Raw genomic sequence first — 14877 nt, 5'->3', positions numbered from 1 at the left:
ATTAGTTACTTAGTAAGAAAATAATAAACATCAATGTGATTTTTAACATTTTACATTCATTAACACGATATTAATTCTGAGAGAGTCTGTTGTTCACACGCAGCATGGAAATTGACGAGAGTTACACATAATACAAAAAGAACGTATATTTGACCTATTAGAATTTCAGATATAGCAATCAGTCAATACATTTGCTTTCTATGGTACATGCGGATCCATTTTATAAAGAAGGATCAAAGAAATTATTTAGCAAGGTTCATTCCCTGTAGTTTGGGTTATGACTTTTTTTTGGAGGAAATTGGTAAATTTGTTCAGGGTTTCATTGAGAAGTCCTGCGTTCATGGCCCTTTCTTGACCTTGACAAATGTGTTACTCATCAGCTGTTGCGCCTGCGCAAATCAGTTTACTTTGTCATTAGAGCTCTGAAAATGGCGACCGGTTGTTGTGGTGTTAAGCGTCAAAAGGTTTCAGTTCCCACTGAAACAGATGAATTAGATAGCAAAGAACGACCATCTTCATCGACAAACATAAACAGTAGAGGACATTCCAATCATGTAGGTAATGGGAAAGCAGTTAGTATACCCCGAAGCAGATTAAATGGTTATAACCATGTACAACAGGATAAGACTCAACGAGTCGTTTGTCCAGAGATGTGCTATTTTTGTTTCGACGTCCTTACTCGCCGGTTGCACAGTGTAGATATGCCGAAATCATCACTAAAATTCACTGATGCGCCTTTGTAAGTTAAAGACTTTCTATTCTTATTAACCGACGTTTTAACACATAATAAATGTGTACTTCCTGTTATATGCCCATGGTTGCACTCACTGTGATCATATATGTAATTTCGCGAAACCGGTTACGTAACCGGCTAGCCTAACAGGTTAGGCTAGGTGAATTGTTTGAACAGCGGCAAAAGTACTGTTAAGTGTATAGGCGTTACGGATGTTTAGATATTTATAAAGCCCAGTAACCTAACATCCAGTTAGCACCAAACCAGATAAAATGGTATATAGAAAAGAATTGAGGTGAAGTGAAATGAGTAGGCCTAAGTAAGGTTACAGTGCAGGCTTATTTCTTACAGCGAAGAAAACCAAGTCACATATTATATGAACATCAGATCGCAATGAAACTTGGTTTGGGGACAGCAGGCCTAATTGGAAAGCCATCTTTTAAAAATGAGTTTTTTTAAAATGCAATGTTTCATTGGCAACGAATAATAAAAAATTAAACAAACATAACTAATCATAAGTAATCAAGTAATCAACATAAAATGAAAGCTTTCAAAAGTGTTTTCATCGGATCAACATTAAACTATTCTAACATCTCTTTCAAGTAATCAACATAACATGAAAGCTTTCAAAAGTGTTTTCATCAGATCAACATTAAATTATTGATATTTTGGAGGCCTTTGCTAGGTGTTTTTCTTAAGCTGATTTTTGTTTGTTGGTTTGCCCTCTCTTGCATGATGGATAGTCTTAATCTGTTTATTTTTAAAACATAGAATACTGTCATGTTTTGCAGATGAAATTGTATGTCTAAACCATGGTTCGAGGTCAACGAGAGACCAGAGGCTACTCACACTATGCTTTTCAATCACATAAATTCCTTCCACAGCATCAGTATCTCCATGAATTAATTGCCATCCACACCACCGAAAGATTGGTATTCCCTTCAGTCAAGCTGTTTACCTTCCCCGAATCTGCTCATGAATACTGATTGCTGCTTTCTTCACCATGCACACAACTTGAAGGGATTCCCATTGCCAAGAGACAAAGTGCCAAGAGGGTTCACCAAGCCAATTGAAGAGCTTTCTTTCGCCAAAGATCTCTCTCCAAAAGATTCCATCGTTGTCAAACACCATCCTAATCTCCCTCTTCTTCACTGAATAGCTAACAATCATCATCACATCATCCATACTACTAATAATAAGCAATTAGTTTTATAAAAGCGCCTTACAATGAAAAACAGGCTACAGGCGCTGTACAAAATAAAAATAAACCAAGATGGTCTTCACAAACAAATCATTCCCAACAGCCTGTAACCTGCAGGATCTACAGGTTCAAGCTGTTGTACTGTAACCCACTTCTGACTCCATCTCTGTCCAGCATGGTACTTCCAAATGTTCTTTTTACTGGTGTATTGTCTGCAAGGTCCACATCTTGGAATCAGAGTCTTTCACCAGTCACACCACCCAGTCAAACCAGTCACAACAGCCAGGGCTTATGAGATACAAAGAAATACATCACTTGTACCACCTCAGAAGTCTGTTTCCTTATTTCATGCAGAGTCTGTAGTATGCAGTATGTTGGTATAAAACCTACTCCCCAGAAGTCTTGCTTTGACCACAGATCCAATCAACACTGTGGTGAAGACTAAAGCTCCACACTTTGTCAGACATGGTTCAACAAGGCATTGAATTATGACTGGCTGGGTACCGTTCACCTGAGCAGGGAAGGACTGTGGATGCAATTGTACCATTCAACCTCTTATTCTTAAAATCCAAGAATGGAATGTGTAAACCTCCTCAACTTCCCCTTTCTCTTTTACTCAACCTATGCATCCATCCTCCATTCGCCATCCTCTCTATGGGTTTTTATTTAATTCTATTAAATATGCTTCTCATTTTCATCTCATCTCTCTTTGTTCATATTTGTCTCTATTCATTGTTCAAGTCACTGTAACTGTCTGTTCAATTTAGTCTCTTTTAACTTTGGTCTCACTTCTCAGCCTGTTATCATATCAGTTAGCCTCTGAAGAAGAACCTGTAAGGATTGAAATGTCAAACTGCACATATTATTAAATGTACTACAGTACAATGTGTACACTGTACACAGTACACATTATTAAATGTACTACAGTACAAGGTGTACAGTACATATTATTAAATGTACTACAGTAAGTCACTGAAGAAAGATTCGCAGCAACACATCCTCTAGAAGTGTATAAATTTCAAAGTAGTCCCAATCTAGACAGTGTCCTCCCTCGCCCATTGAAAATAGTGATTAATGGTATTCTATATATTTGGGTAGCATCACCAGGGAGGGGGAGAGGAGGAACTGAAGATGATGTGCCCCCTGGATATGTGAGTTGTAATATTATATATACTAGACTTGAATAAGGAATAAAGTCATGGAGAGGGAAGAAGATAGGAAGACTATTAACACAGATGTAATAAAAAAATCAGTTAGGACATAATTGGACATGCCTTTGTCTCAATGACATGAAGGTGGAGCTGTGAGGCCCTTGCTCATTGGTATTATACATGAATACTCATGTCAATTCTGACAACAGCATTGTGTGCTAACCTTGCCAGAAGGAAGAAATCAAAATATTCAGGGCGTTTTTGGTTTCGTTGATAATCGTAACCGTTGCATTCATGATGGGGTAAGTGTGAGTGTACTACGTATGTGTGTGTGCGTTTGTGACGCGCAAGTTGTAAACACAATATCTCAAGAAGAGAAAGTTGGACCAATTTCATATTTGGTGTGTAGAAGTACCACATGGGGTACAAGAAGCCTATTGTTTTTGGTGGAGGTCAAAGGTCATTTGGTGACAACAGGTCAGGTCATGAAAGCCTTGGAAACATGATAATATTGCAAGAAAGGAACCTTGGACAGATTTCATATTTGGTTTGTAGACATACCATAACAAATTTAAGGCGCCTATTATTGCTTTTGGTGGAGGTCAAAAGTCATTTGAAGTCAACAAATGCCAAACATTTACTTCACTCCCTTCTTACCTGTCTCTCTACACTAACACACCTTCCTAAACATCGCAAGGAAGGCTTGGAAATGTCATATTTAGTGTGTTGATGCATCTATCTTATTTAGTACAAGAAACCTGTTGTTGAGTTCAATGGTCATTTCAGGACAGCCTGTGTCATTGTGAATTTATTGTTTGTTACATCAGCAGCAACTCCCTGGTATTACTAAGGTCAAGTATGTTGTACACCCTCACTATACATTACATCAGATTCATGAAGAAAACTACTCATGTTACATCAGCGAAACCACAATGCATTGTTGCACTCTGGTTTGTAGTAGTTTTGAAGACTCTGAATTTGATCTCTCATAAAAAAGTGTGGTTCCTGTGTACAGAAACATCTATACATTTTTATTCTTGTATATATAGCAACTTTTGAATCTTCTAGCATTGCATTGAGATACCAGATCATTTATTTCCTGATATTTGTTTCAAATGCCATGTGATACAGTTAACATGAATTCATTAATATTCTTTCATTTATGTGTAGTCCATTGTTCGTAACTTGGAAGATTGACAACGAGCGTAAATTAAGAGGATGTATAGGAACTTTCACCGCAATGAACCTTCATGATGGTCTCAGGGAATATGCTGTTTCAAGGTAAGATCTTTAACCATTTGTTTAAGTAACAAGACCATTTTGCATATTTAACTCAGATATGATAGGCCACAAAAGTTTACTTGAACAATTAAATTAATGAAAATTGAAACATAATATGTATTATATGAGTGACAGCAAAACTGACTGGGAAAATTATAACCTATTTGTGTACATGAATCTCTGTCAGATGTCTGCCTTCCTTTACTCCTATGTATACAGAGAGGGAACTGTTTCTCATAAAATCCCCTTACCTGCCTCATTTGGGTTGTCCAGATCTCTGGTAACCCGGTCAAGAAGGCTACTAAATGACACTCCCAACAAAGAGATGGCAAAATAGGGATTGTCATTAACTAGCCCGGGTCAGTTTTGTAGCTACTTTAGGAAATTAAACAGCAATGTTTTGGTTCTCTGAACTGTTGGAAAAATACATTTGGAATGTTTTCTTAGTATACAGTAACTGCACATTTTTTCTTTACTATTGGGAGGGTTTTTCTTCATCCATTTATAAAGGTGCATACTTATTATAAAATCCATATTTTTTATCTCCTTGAATTGTTATAAAACTTGAGCAAATGCATTATAAGGATATGTGCAGTATGTACATAACTTGCATGTTAATATTTAAAATAATCCCAACTCTGGTAGTACTGGACCATCCCAAGAGTGATGTTTTCACACAGCAACTGTACTATAGTACTGTAAACTGTATGTACATCGGCAGAGCTGTAAAAAGGCTGTCACATTTTCACAAATTTTGAGTACAGGGCACAGGTTCACTATAAATACACCACTGTTTGAAGGACCAGTGCTATTGAGTCCTTTACATAATGCCCCTACCCCAACCCATTCCACCTCACATTTTACTCCATACTCCTTTTTATATGCACTTCTCGATAATAATCTAGAGTCTACTTCAATCAAACATAACACTTTTGCGGTTTGGTCTGTTAAAGAATAATGAAAATATCTTTGCACAAACAGTTGGCTAACAGGTTTGCTAACAGTAGTAATGTATGCAAATATTAGTTACTGCGAATCATTCCCTATGACTGTATCATGTAGCCAAGAGTAATTTAGTAGTTGCAACATTTCAAATGTACTCAATTTGAGAGTGACCACCCACTGCAATAACCTCCCTGTAGGCTGTGTGTATTCCATAGTTGACTAGTGCTCCCTTTCACAGAGTTCAAGTAACCAGTTATACTTTTATCTTGTCGTCTGATAATGTAATTACTGGCATAACGATACCATTATCCCTCTGGAATACTTTCCTTCAACAAAACAAGTGACATGACATGACAAGTATCATGTATCGTTTCCTATCAACGGCAGATCTAATGCTCGATAGAACTCAATATTATATACACATCTTTTTACCAACAGCGCATTCAAGGACAGCCGTTTTTCACCTATCACCCTCAATGAGCTTTCACATCTACACTGTTCTGTTTCACTACTTCGCCATTTTGAGCAAGCTAGGGATTTTCAAGATTGGGAAGTAAGTTCAAAATGTCCATCTTTCCTCATGTTTTCTGTCTTTCCTTCTTTCTTTCTTGAAACAATGTAACCTTTATTCCAAAACAGATGTTAGCACAGTATTCCCACTTTACATATACAGTAAGGATGATGGCAGAATTGTTATTAGTGTAATTAGCTTCTCTTCTTGGGATTTGCAGGTTTATGTGTTAGATTCTAGAATACTGTACATAAATCAATTTATTTTGTGTATGTGCTGAAAGTCATGTCAAACTCTTTTCCCTTCATCTCTTCATGTGATGCATATATCCCATTCATTGGTTCTGAGTTTTAGTGATAAATTATTAACATAATTTATGATTTCACTCATCTTGACAGGTTGGTAAACATGGCATAAGAATAGAATTTTACAATGAGAAGGGGAATAAGAAAACTGCAACGTACCTACCAGAGGTTGCTTCAGAACAGCGTAAGTTGACCACTGATTGTTGCTAAGATCAACACCCCCCCTCTTGCTCCATCCACAAATTACCTAATGTTTGGTAAGGTGCGATCTTGCACCTAAAATTACCAAGAGAAGTGCAATCAAACAAAATCATATCAAACCCATGTTTTTCCCATGCTCACCTACACTACGGTAACCGTTTTATCTCTTGAGGAGCGGGCACACGTGGAATTTAAACTTGACATTTCTTGGTCAAAGGTCCTGAATGGTACAGTATTTTCACAGAGCTGTGCAAATTGCTGACTTGTATAAAGCAGCTGTAATACTTGTCTTCTTTGTAAATATCCGGCTAAAAACACTCATTGTGCTTATAAATTCCTCGAGGATAATATTAAATTAACCTCGACAACCCTGCATCACCTGCATTGTCATAGGATGATATTATCAAAGAGAAGTTTTAGAAATTTTACCACAAAAATAATGTTGAATGGGACACAAACCCAGCCATCACCTTTGGCTTAATGACGTAGATCCTTGGGATTAACAACTTCCCCTTACAGCTAAGTTTGTTATGTTTGGGAGGTATAGACTGGTCTGGGACAAGTTATTTTGTAAATGTGTGATTCAATAGTCCTTACTGAAATAAAAAACAGCAGCTCCAAACAGTTAAGAAAAGTCTTATTCCACTTGGGAGAAATCACAGATTTAAGGTTTTCTCTCACACACAAGACTGGAGACTTGATCAAGTCTAAATATGACGTCATCATTAAACCATGTCTGCTCCGCATTTTGCACATCTTCTTTATTTGTGACAATATTTTTTTCTGCGAGGGAGATAGGATTTGCACATGCAGAATGAACAATTTGATTTATTACAATATTTTTTTTTCTGCGAGGGAGATGGGTTTTGCAGAATGAACAATATTGAACTTCTAACATGACCTAATGATGGCGTTGGTGTCAACCTTCTTCAACACGTATGGACAGAAAAACAAAGAGAATGTTAAGATCTGGGATATCTCTCAAGTGGAATCCGATGTTTCTTAACTGTTTGTAGAAGTTGTTAATCACTGTCAATTCTACTGTACCACACAGATATATAATGCCAGTTAGGTTTGTGTCTCCTTCGATATAACCACTGGGAATATTTTTCTATTGACAGACTAATTACTAATATCTTTGTCATCTTTATCCTATTTTCAGGCTGGGACAGAATCCAGACAATTGACTCACTTTTACGCAAAGGAGGCTACAAATCGTCCATCACCCAAGATTTTAGGAGAACTCTATCGGTCACCCGGTATCAGAGTGAGAAGCTGACCATTAGCTATGCAGATTACATTTCCCATCGTCAGAATGGATACGTTTAATGACGGCCAAGCCATATGGCTCAATTTCATTTCCAGTAGTGTGTTTAATATCAATTCTCTAGATTTCTCTTTTTTCTTAAGATTTAGCAACTTTAAACTTGTAACCATGTTCATGTCCTCCCTTACAACATTTGTGTATTCGTAAAATTTCTTCATTTATCTCTTTGTCTTTTGATAGGTCCTTATCTTGCTTTCTATTCTCTCTGTATTTTATTCTCATCCTGATTCCCTTTCCGTCATTGTCGATTTTCTTCTTTCTTGCCTTTGTGTTTTCCTTTCCTTTGTGTTTTTCTCTTTGCTTTGTGTTTTTCTTTGCTTTGCTATGGCTTGTACTTTAGAATAGCCAATAATCTGTTACTTCATTCAAGAGAAGTCTTTGGCATGATGTAGTCAAAGGAATTCTATTCCTGGATACTAACTTGTCTTCTCTGTAGGAAATGTTACAACGATTAGAGACTTAAGTTTTGACAACCCATAATGGCCAGTGTCTTAATATCATGAATGGCAAAATTAAGTGAAAAATTTGATCTGAAACATGGAAATGGACAGCTCTGAGAATGGGAGAAAAACAATGTTTAGTACATTTTCAGGATCAGTAGGTGTTGGGTAGACAGCTCTCTATGCTCAGTTTCTAAGCATCACCTTTGTCTCTGTGGCACTATGTTGTAGCCTAACTTTTACAGTGTTGATTTTATGATTTTTCCAGCAGTTGGAGATCAAAAATGTCTTAACAGACAAAAATATGATATGGACGTCCAAGGATCAAACAGTGTATTTCCAATTAAAACAGTTTTATCTCCCAAAATATATCATCATAATCTTAACCTTATTAAAGAATGAATTTGGGCAGAATTTTAGTCTTTAATATAAGTGCTCTAGTTCTGTTTTCTATAGCAATTCTGGTTGTCAAGATGTTCCCTTTCAAATAAATATACTAAATCTCCCTGAACATTAACTTGGTTCCTCATTGAAGGCCTACAGTAAATGTTAATACATTGTTTTATAAATTCTAATAAGTAAACCAAAAATGTAGAGGTAAAGGGAACAGTTTGCATTGCAATATTCCATTCAATAAAAGGAGCAAATGAATTACTTGTTTTCATTGCACACAATGACTTTAAAATTCTTGTATTCTCCTACCTTGTGGTCCGTGGTGGTTAAGGTGAGAAGATATCTCGAGAATATGCAAACAACAGCAGAATATTTTGTGTATTTTCACAAACTTAAGCTTGAATGCTGCACTTGACAAAAACTAGACTTGTCACCACTTCTGGGTTGCACTGTCCTGTTTCTTAATGGAGCTTTACAGAGTTCAAGATAAGGAAGAATCCACACACACAGAACATGAACTTGGCTTGAATATTCAACAGGTTACAGACATAATGAGACAACCCTTCAAGATGTATTCTTTTTGGTGAAGGGTAGGCTTAGTTAAGGGAGACACTTGTCGCATTTTGTTTGTTTCCACTGTATTTTGCCAATCAGTAGATAATGAGGTGGAAGGGGAGGGGATGGGGTGGAGATTAGGAGGCAGGTGGAGGTATGCTGGAGGAAATGGGGAAATTTTAAATATTGAATATGACTTTGTAACAAGAAAGTTAAATTATGCTTTTCTTAATATTTGTCATTGAAAAAAGAAATGCATAAATTTACCAAATTGTTTTAAAATATAAATTAAAGATCTTAAAATTATACTAAATGTACATTTTAGAATCAGTAAACAGCACTGCAATTTTCTGGAAACATTTAGGCTTTTAAAAATTTATAATTATTCATGTTGCAAATCAGGTTTTCATTTGTTTACAGTGGAATTATTACCGACCATTTGATAAGTTTCTGAAGTACCAGCTTATTACCAGCATATTTTTCCTAATTTGGATCACAGAAATTTTAAATAGTAAATTGGAATTGCTTCCTAAGTTTCCTTGCAACAGGGACCTAGAACCCAAAATTCTCCAATGGTATTTGTTTTACCAGATCTTAAAAATGGTACTCATAAAAAATGCTGTCATTGGAATCACAGAACTATACATATCAACCCCCCCCCCCCCCTCCCTATAAAAAGGTAATCTCTTACTTCTTTAATTAAATATTGTTACAGAGGTTTCCATGTGTGACATAAAAACGTTCTTGAACAAGGAGAGGGAGGGGGGGGGGGGAATCTAAAAATATCAAGCTGCTCTTGAATTGCTTCCAGCAAGTTTGAAGTAATTGCTTTAGAGGGTTGGTTTACCTTCTCAGCATAAAGTTAGTTGACAACTTTCACTATTGTTCTGACATTTCTGCTCATGCATGAAACTCAGATATCCTCTTATAAATTGATTCATGTCAAGGATTTGTAGGAGACTGATATATATCGACATTGCAGCCATGTGGGTGTGCTACTTGAATGAGATATGCTCAAAAGAATGAAACAATTTCAATATTCATGTACAAAGATAACCTATTCAGCTCCCTTTTTTGTTTTGTATCAAAATGATTTTTACTGCTGTTATGATCTTTTATCTTTTCCTTTTCATATACATTTTTTAATTGATTTTAACCAGATCACTTCATAACCCTTGACCCATGAAATTTTGTTTCCTCACTACTGAATTTTACCAAATATTTCACCTTTATCCTTCTATATGTGTGTACAGGGATTACAAGTACCCTAAGATGAGAAAACTGTACATGATGACATTTAGAAAGGCACTCCAGTGAAATTATTGTAAAAAAAAAAAAAATGGTTTGTTTGCCTTTGCATAGCAAACAAGTTTACTCAGTTCCCAACTATTTGTAGGCATAAGTATCACCAACATTTAACCTGTGGTTCAGTGTTTATATTAATTAACAGGGGCAGGGAGGGTGGGGGGGGGCTCATGAGAGATGGTTGGGTGGCCTGGGATCTAATTTACTTACTTGTCATATTAGGGCTGGGTCCTAGCCTAACGTTGGGCCTTAACAAGGCTAGTTGAGTCTGTCCTGGAACCTTGGTCACAGAGGGAGATAGTGGGTGAAAAAGGGGAAGGGACAGAGGTTTCAAACTGTTGTAAGTAAATTGGGTAATGTATTCTATAACAAGATCCCAAGCCTTTGTCTCTTGTGTGCACAATACATCACAATTCCTCATTCTTTTAATTAGAGCCATTTTGAACGTTTCAATGAAATCTTCCTCGTAAAAAGTTTCAAGTCACTTTGTTCTTGAATACTGCAGAAATGTACAGTTTCATTTTAGAAATATCGCCAGGCTGTTCCTATTTCTATTTACTTATTGAGGAACCCTCTATATTAGTTGTATACCATATCAATAAGATAACAAAATGTGAACTGAACTGTTTCTTTTGTAACTCATTCACTCTACTTTAACAATGCACTTTTTGTTTCATAACCTCATTATTTTGTTCCTTGGTAGCCCAATCAATTGCAAAATATGTTTTATGGATTTCCATAATTTGAAATTATCAGAGGTTGGTATTATGGCCTCACTGAAGGCAGGTATTATTAAGAAGGCATGGACAGTTTGTTAACATTTTGACATTTGTTTTTACGGTTATTGTATTGAATGTAGTTTACACTAGATTTTTGAAATAAAGATATATTTCAAAGAATTTTAAATTTGTAAGGCTGTTCTTACTGCTTCTGTGTTTTTAAAATCACTCTGAAATTTATAGTCACTTTTGAACTAGAGTTATGTAACTTGATTATTGGAAAGTTTTATTTTCATTTGGTCAAAAATAATCCAGATAGAAAGAATGAAAGAAGAGAACATGTTTCCATAGTATTTATAAAAAAAATTATTTATTAATAATCTTAAAAGCTTACTAAAAATTTCTATGAATGCTCATGAGAACTCTGTAGAATCTGTTAACAATAATTGCCAGAGGGTATGGAATAAATTGCTCTTCTAAGGGGTTCTCAGCCGGCCACAAACCAAGTACATAAACAAGTCAGCCCCTTGACCTTTGGCTAATTTAGAGACCAAGAAAAGGCTGAGGCTCCAACACCCAACAGATTTTGCTCAATCTTGGTACAGTGAGATTTTGGATTGGCTTTGCTACACCCCATTGTTACTCCTTGGTTATTACATGATTACATTATTGAGAACTCCTACCCTAGGGACATTGACTTCTTCAAAGACTTCATTCTGTCCGTACAATCCTACTCTTCATCTCTGCATGTTCTTCTTTTGGTCACAATTGCAGCAGCTGGGAGATTTTAGCAATTACAGATGTTAGAAACAGCATTCTACAGTAAACAACCTTCAAGGTCAAAATTCTTTCGGCAGGAACAGTGATGTAATTTCATCAAAGTTTCACTACCAACACAAAATACCATCAGCAACAAGAAAGGACATAATATCACCATCTGATATATCCCTTTCCCAATTTTGAATTAAAATTTGACTGAAAGTGGATTACAATGGTAATAAAGTGTATTTTCATTTAGTAATATCTGTGTAGATAGCACTTGAACCTGGTGGAAACTTTGACTCTCCTGGGATCCAGTTTGAAGTACTAATTCATGTTCTTCTGTCACTTTGGTAGAATATGACAATTCAGTGTTTTGTGTTAAGAAGGATTAAGATATAACATCTGTCCCTGACAAACATTGATCACCACTTCTAGAATCACTTCTTACCCTCCACCATGATAATATGATATCCAAATTTAGTCCTGATGGGAGGGTCAGTATAAATTGGTTTATCCGGTGTACTGGTCGCAAGAGCAAACGCTGCATCCTGAAAGGGTCCAACCATCGATCCTCGAGTCATCCAACCCAGGTCACCCTGATGTTAACAAGTAAAGAAAACAGGACATTTTACAAAACTTAAGCATTTTGATTCTTTGATTTATATTCCAATTATTTCTTAATTACACACATCCCTGCAAAAGATATAACCTAACAGCCCAATATCTTGTTGTTTTTTGGTTTCTTATTATTTAAATTATCTAGACTTGATGGTAATAAGTTATCAAATAGCATTTCTAACAAAATGTTGGCCTGATTCCAAACATTAAAGAAAACAAGCAAAATATCAAATGTTTTGTTAAACATTAACTTTCCAAGAATGATACAAATGATGACCTACGTTTTCCTACTAGGTTCTTGTACAAGCAGGCAATTACAACACCAGTGATGGAGTATCTTTTCACCAAATCTTGTAGACCTTTCCAAAGAGTGAAGAAGGAAAATGAAGTAAAAGAAATTCTGTAATCGTTAAACTTCTCACCCCTTGTCTAGCTTTGTCTTCACTGTACTGCTCTGCTACAGTATTGAATCTTTGTCCAGCCTTGATTTTCTCCATGGCTTCCAAAGCTTTAGACTGCTTTTCACAGAGTATGTGTCTTACCTGGAGGACGAAAGGAATAAAGCTACAGATGAAGAATCTTTCAATATGGGATAGATTTGTACAACTGCAAAGGAAAGGTTGTTGGGCATTTTGTTCTAATTTTTAGAGAGCAAATGCTGAAAGTTCTTTGAGAGGATTTTTACCAGGTAAAGAAAGATCTTTTGCTGGAATGGATAACAGCTTGAACATTTCATCTCACAAATGTACATGACTGACTAACAAAGACAAAGGTGATTATCTTCAAACTCATCAATTAATTAGAAACAAATGCTCTATTCAGCTACCAATTAAACAACCATCTGTTTTGTCAATGCTCTGCGAGTGAGTAGATGGGATGGGATGAAAATTTTACAATATTTTTAATTTCTAAGTTTTTCTGGATTTTACAGCGGATAGTGATAGATGCTAGGCACTGTGGCAACAATACTGTACAGTTTATCTTACTGTGGCAACAATAATGTACAGTATATCTTACTGTGGCAATAATACTATACAGTTTATCTTACTGTGGCAACAATAATGTATACAGTATATTTTACTGTGGCAATGATACTGTACAGTTTATCTTACTGTGGCAACAATAATGTATAGTACTGTATATCTTACTGTGGCAATAATACTGTACAGTATATCTTATTTTGACACTTTAAATGAGCCATCCTTAAACTTGCAAATCAAAAGAGACTCAAATGGTCAAATTGAGCTGACAGTTTAAAAGCTTGGAGAGCAAAAATGCCTGGATGATGGCAGTAACACAGACCTGTGGCAAACCTTTGAACATTGTGTTCACTTATTGTCTTACCTTAACAGCTGTGCCTCCTTTCTTCTGCTTACCAGAACCACCGTCATCTCCATCGCCATCTACAAAATGAACGTTGGCATTATAAATTGGACGTTGGTTTTTCAGGATCCAATTTTGCTGGTTATACCTCAGTTGACCTTGTAATTTACTGGACACACTTTTTTCTTATAACACCAAAGTTGGTGGTGAATCAAGTTTAACAAGATTATGAAAATTGTGAACTGAGTAAGTACTCTTACTTTATGACTTTCAAAACTCTAGCTTGGATTTATATCTCAAGAATCGTTATAATTGTACAATGCGAAAGTTATATAAATCTCAAACCAGCAGATTGCCATGTTGTACAGAATGGCTGTAACCTGGATAACTTTGAATTCTGTTACCCTCAATACCAGTGCGACATTAAAACCACACAAAGATAGCCAAACTAATTAAAGTACTTCCAACGAAGATATCAATGGCATGCATCCCATGTGGAGGAAATGCAAAATAATAGCAACTATGTAACAGTATTAGCTGCAAGTACTACTACTACCGCTCACGGTCATAATCATAACAATGTTTTCTGCCACCAGTCTAAGCATATGGCTTATGGGTTATCGTCACAAAATTTTACCACTTCGTTGCAAAACCAAATGACTACCAAAAAATGCCACTCATAAGTTGAAAAACATTCATGTGATCATAGTATTTCTTAACTCTAGTACCTGCACTAGGCCTATATAAACTTTCCCAAACTTGTCATATTAGGGCTGGGTCCTAGCCTAACGTCCGGGCCTTAACAAGGCTAGTTGAGTCTGTCCTGGAACCTTGGTCTATGCACTAACGTCAGTAAGCACAATAATACTCTTCTGCTCTTTCTCACCTGATTTGCCACTTTTTTTACCACTCTTGGCACCCCCTTTTGAGGCACCACCACCACCTTTAGATCCACCTCCACCACCTTTGTTCTTTGGCATCCTATTTTCAAGAGTAGGACGTGATTAATCGGGAAGCTACTTCTATCTAGGTTATACAGTACTTAGCTTTGAGCTGAGACGTGTTGATGACTAATTTACGTGCATGAAACCAGCTTCAGACAATCAA

The 14877-nt window shown here is 36.2% G+C and overlaps 2 protein-coding genes across 2 annotated transcripts; one reads left to right on the top strand and one right to left on the bottom strand.

Annotated features, from left to right (window-relative positions):
- The first annotated feature begins 406 nt into the window (after positions 1-406).
- LOC139975020 (AMMECR1-like protein) lies at positions 407-11247 on the top strand. Its single transcript, XM_071982612.1, has 5 exons — positions 407-739; positions 4256-4366; positions 5750-5864; positions 6221-6311; positions 7491-11247. Exons 1-5 carry the CDS (start codon positions 429-431, stop codon positions 7655-7657), a joined length of 795 nt encoding a protein of 264 aa, XP_071838713.1. The 5' UTR covers positions 407-428; the 3' UTR covers positions 7658-11247.
- A 168-nt stretch (positions 11248-11415) lies between these two features.
- Positions 11416-14798, bottom strand: LOC139975021 (peptidyl-prolyl cis-trans isomerase NIMA-interacting 4-like). The gene is made up of 4 exons (XM_071982613.1): positions 14657-14798; positions 13792-13850; positions 12870-12989; positions 11416-12425 (listed from the first exon to the last, which is right to left on the bottom strand). The coding sequence occupies exons 1-4, from the start codon at positions 14748-14750 to the stop codon at positions 12267-12269; spliced, it is 432 nt and encodes a 143-aa protein (XP_071838714.1). The 5' UTR covers positions 14751-14798; the 3' UTR covers positions 11416-12266.
- Between the last annotated feature and the right edge of the window lie 79 nt (positions 14799-14877).

The sequence above is a fragment of the Apostichopus japonicus genome, chromosome 10, assembly GCF_037975245.1.
Source record: "Apostichopus japonicus isolate 1M-3 chromosome 10, ASM3797524v1, whole genome shotgun sequence".
Taxonomy (NCBI): Eukaryota; Metazoa; Echinodermata; class Holothuroidea; order Aspidochirotida; family Stichopodidae; genus Apostichopus; species Apostichopus japonicus.
This window is presented reverse-complemented; position numbering and strand designations above follow the sequence as displayed.

Coding starts and splice junctions, on each gene's coding strand:
- LOC139975020 (XM_071982612.1), top strand. CDS start 429: ATGGCGACCGGTTGTTGTGGTGTTAAGCGTCAAAAGGTTTCAGTTCCC. Junction 4,367..5,749: donor AGGGAATATGCTGTTTCAAG/GTAAGATCTTTA, acceptor TTTTACCAACAG/CGCATTCAAGGACAGCCGTT. Junction 6,312..7,490: donor AGAGGTTGCTTCAGAACAGC/GTAAGTTGACCA, acceptor TCCTATTTTCAG/GCTGGGACAGAATCCAGACA.
- LOC139975021 (XM_071982613.1), bottom strand. CDS start 14,750: ATGCCAAAGAACAAAGGTGGTGGAGGTGGATCTAAAGGTGGTGGTGGT. Junction 12,990..13,791: donor AAGGAGGCACAGCTGTTAAG/GTAAGACAATAA, acceptor TTCGTCCTCCAG/GTAAGACACATACTCTGTGA. Junction 12,426..12,869: donor AAGACAAAGCTAGACAAGGG/GTGAGAAGTTTA, acceptor TGTTAACATCAG/GGTGACCTGGGTTGGATGAC.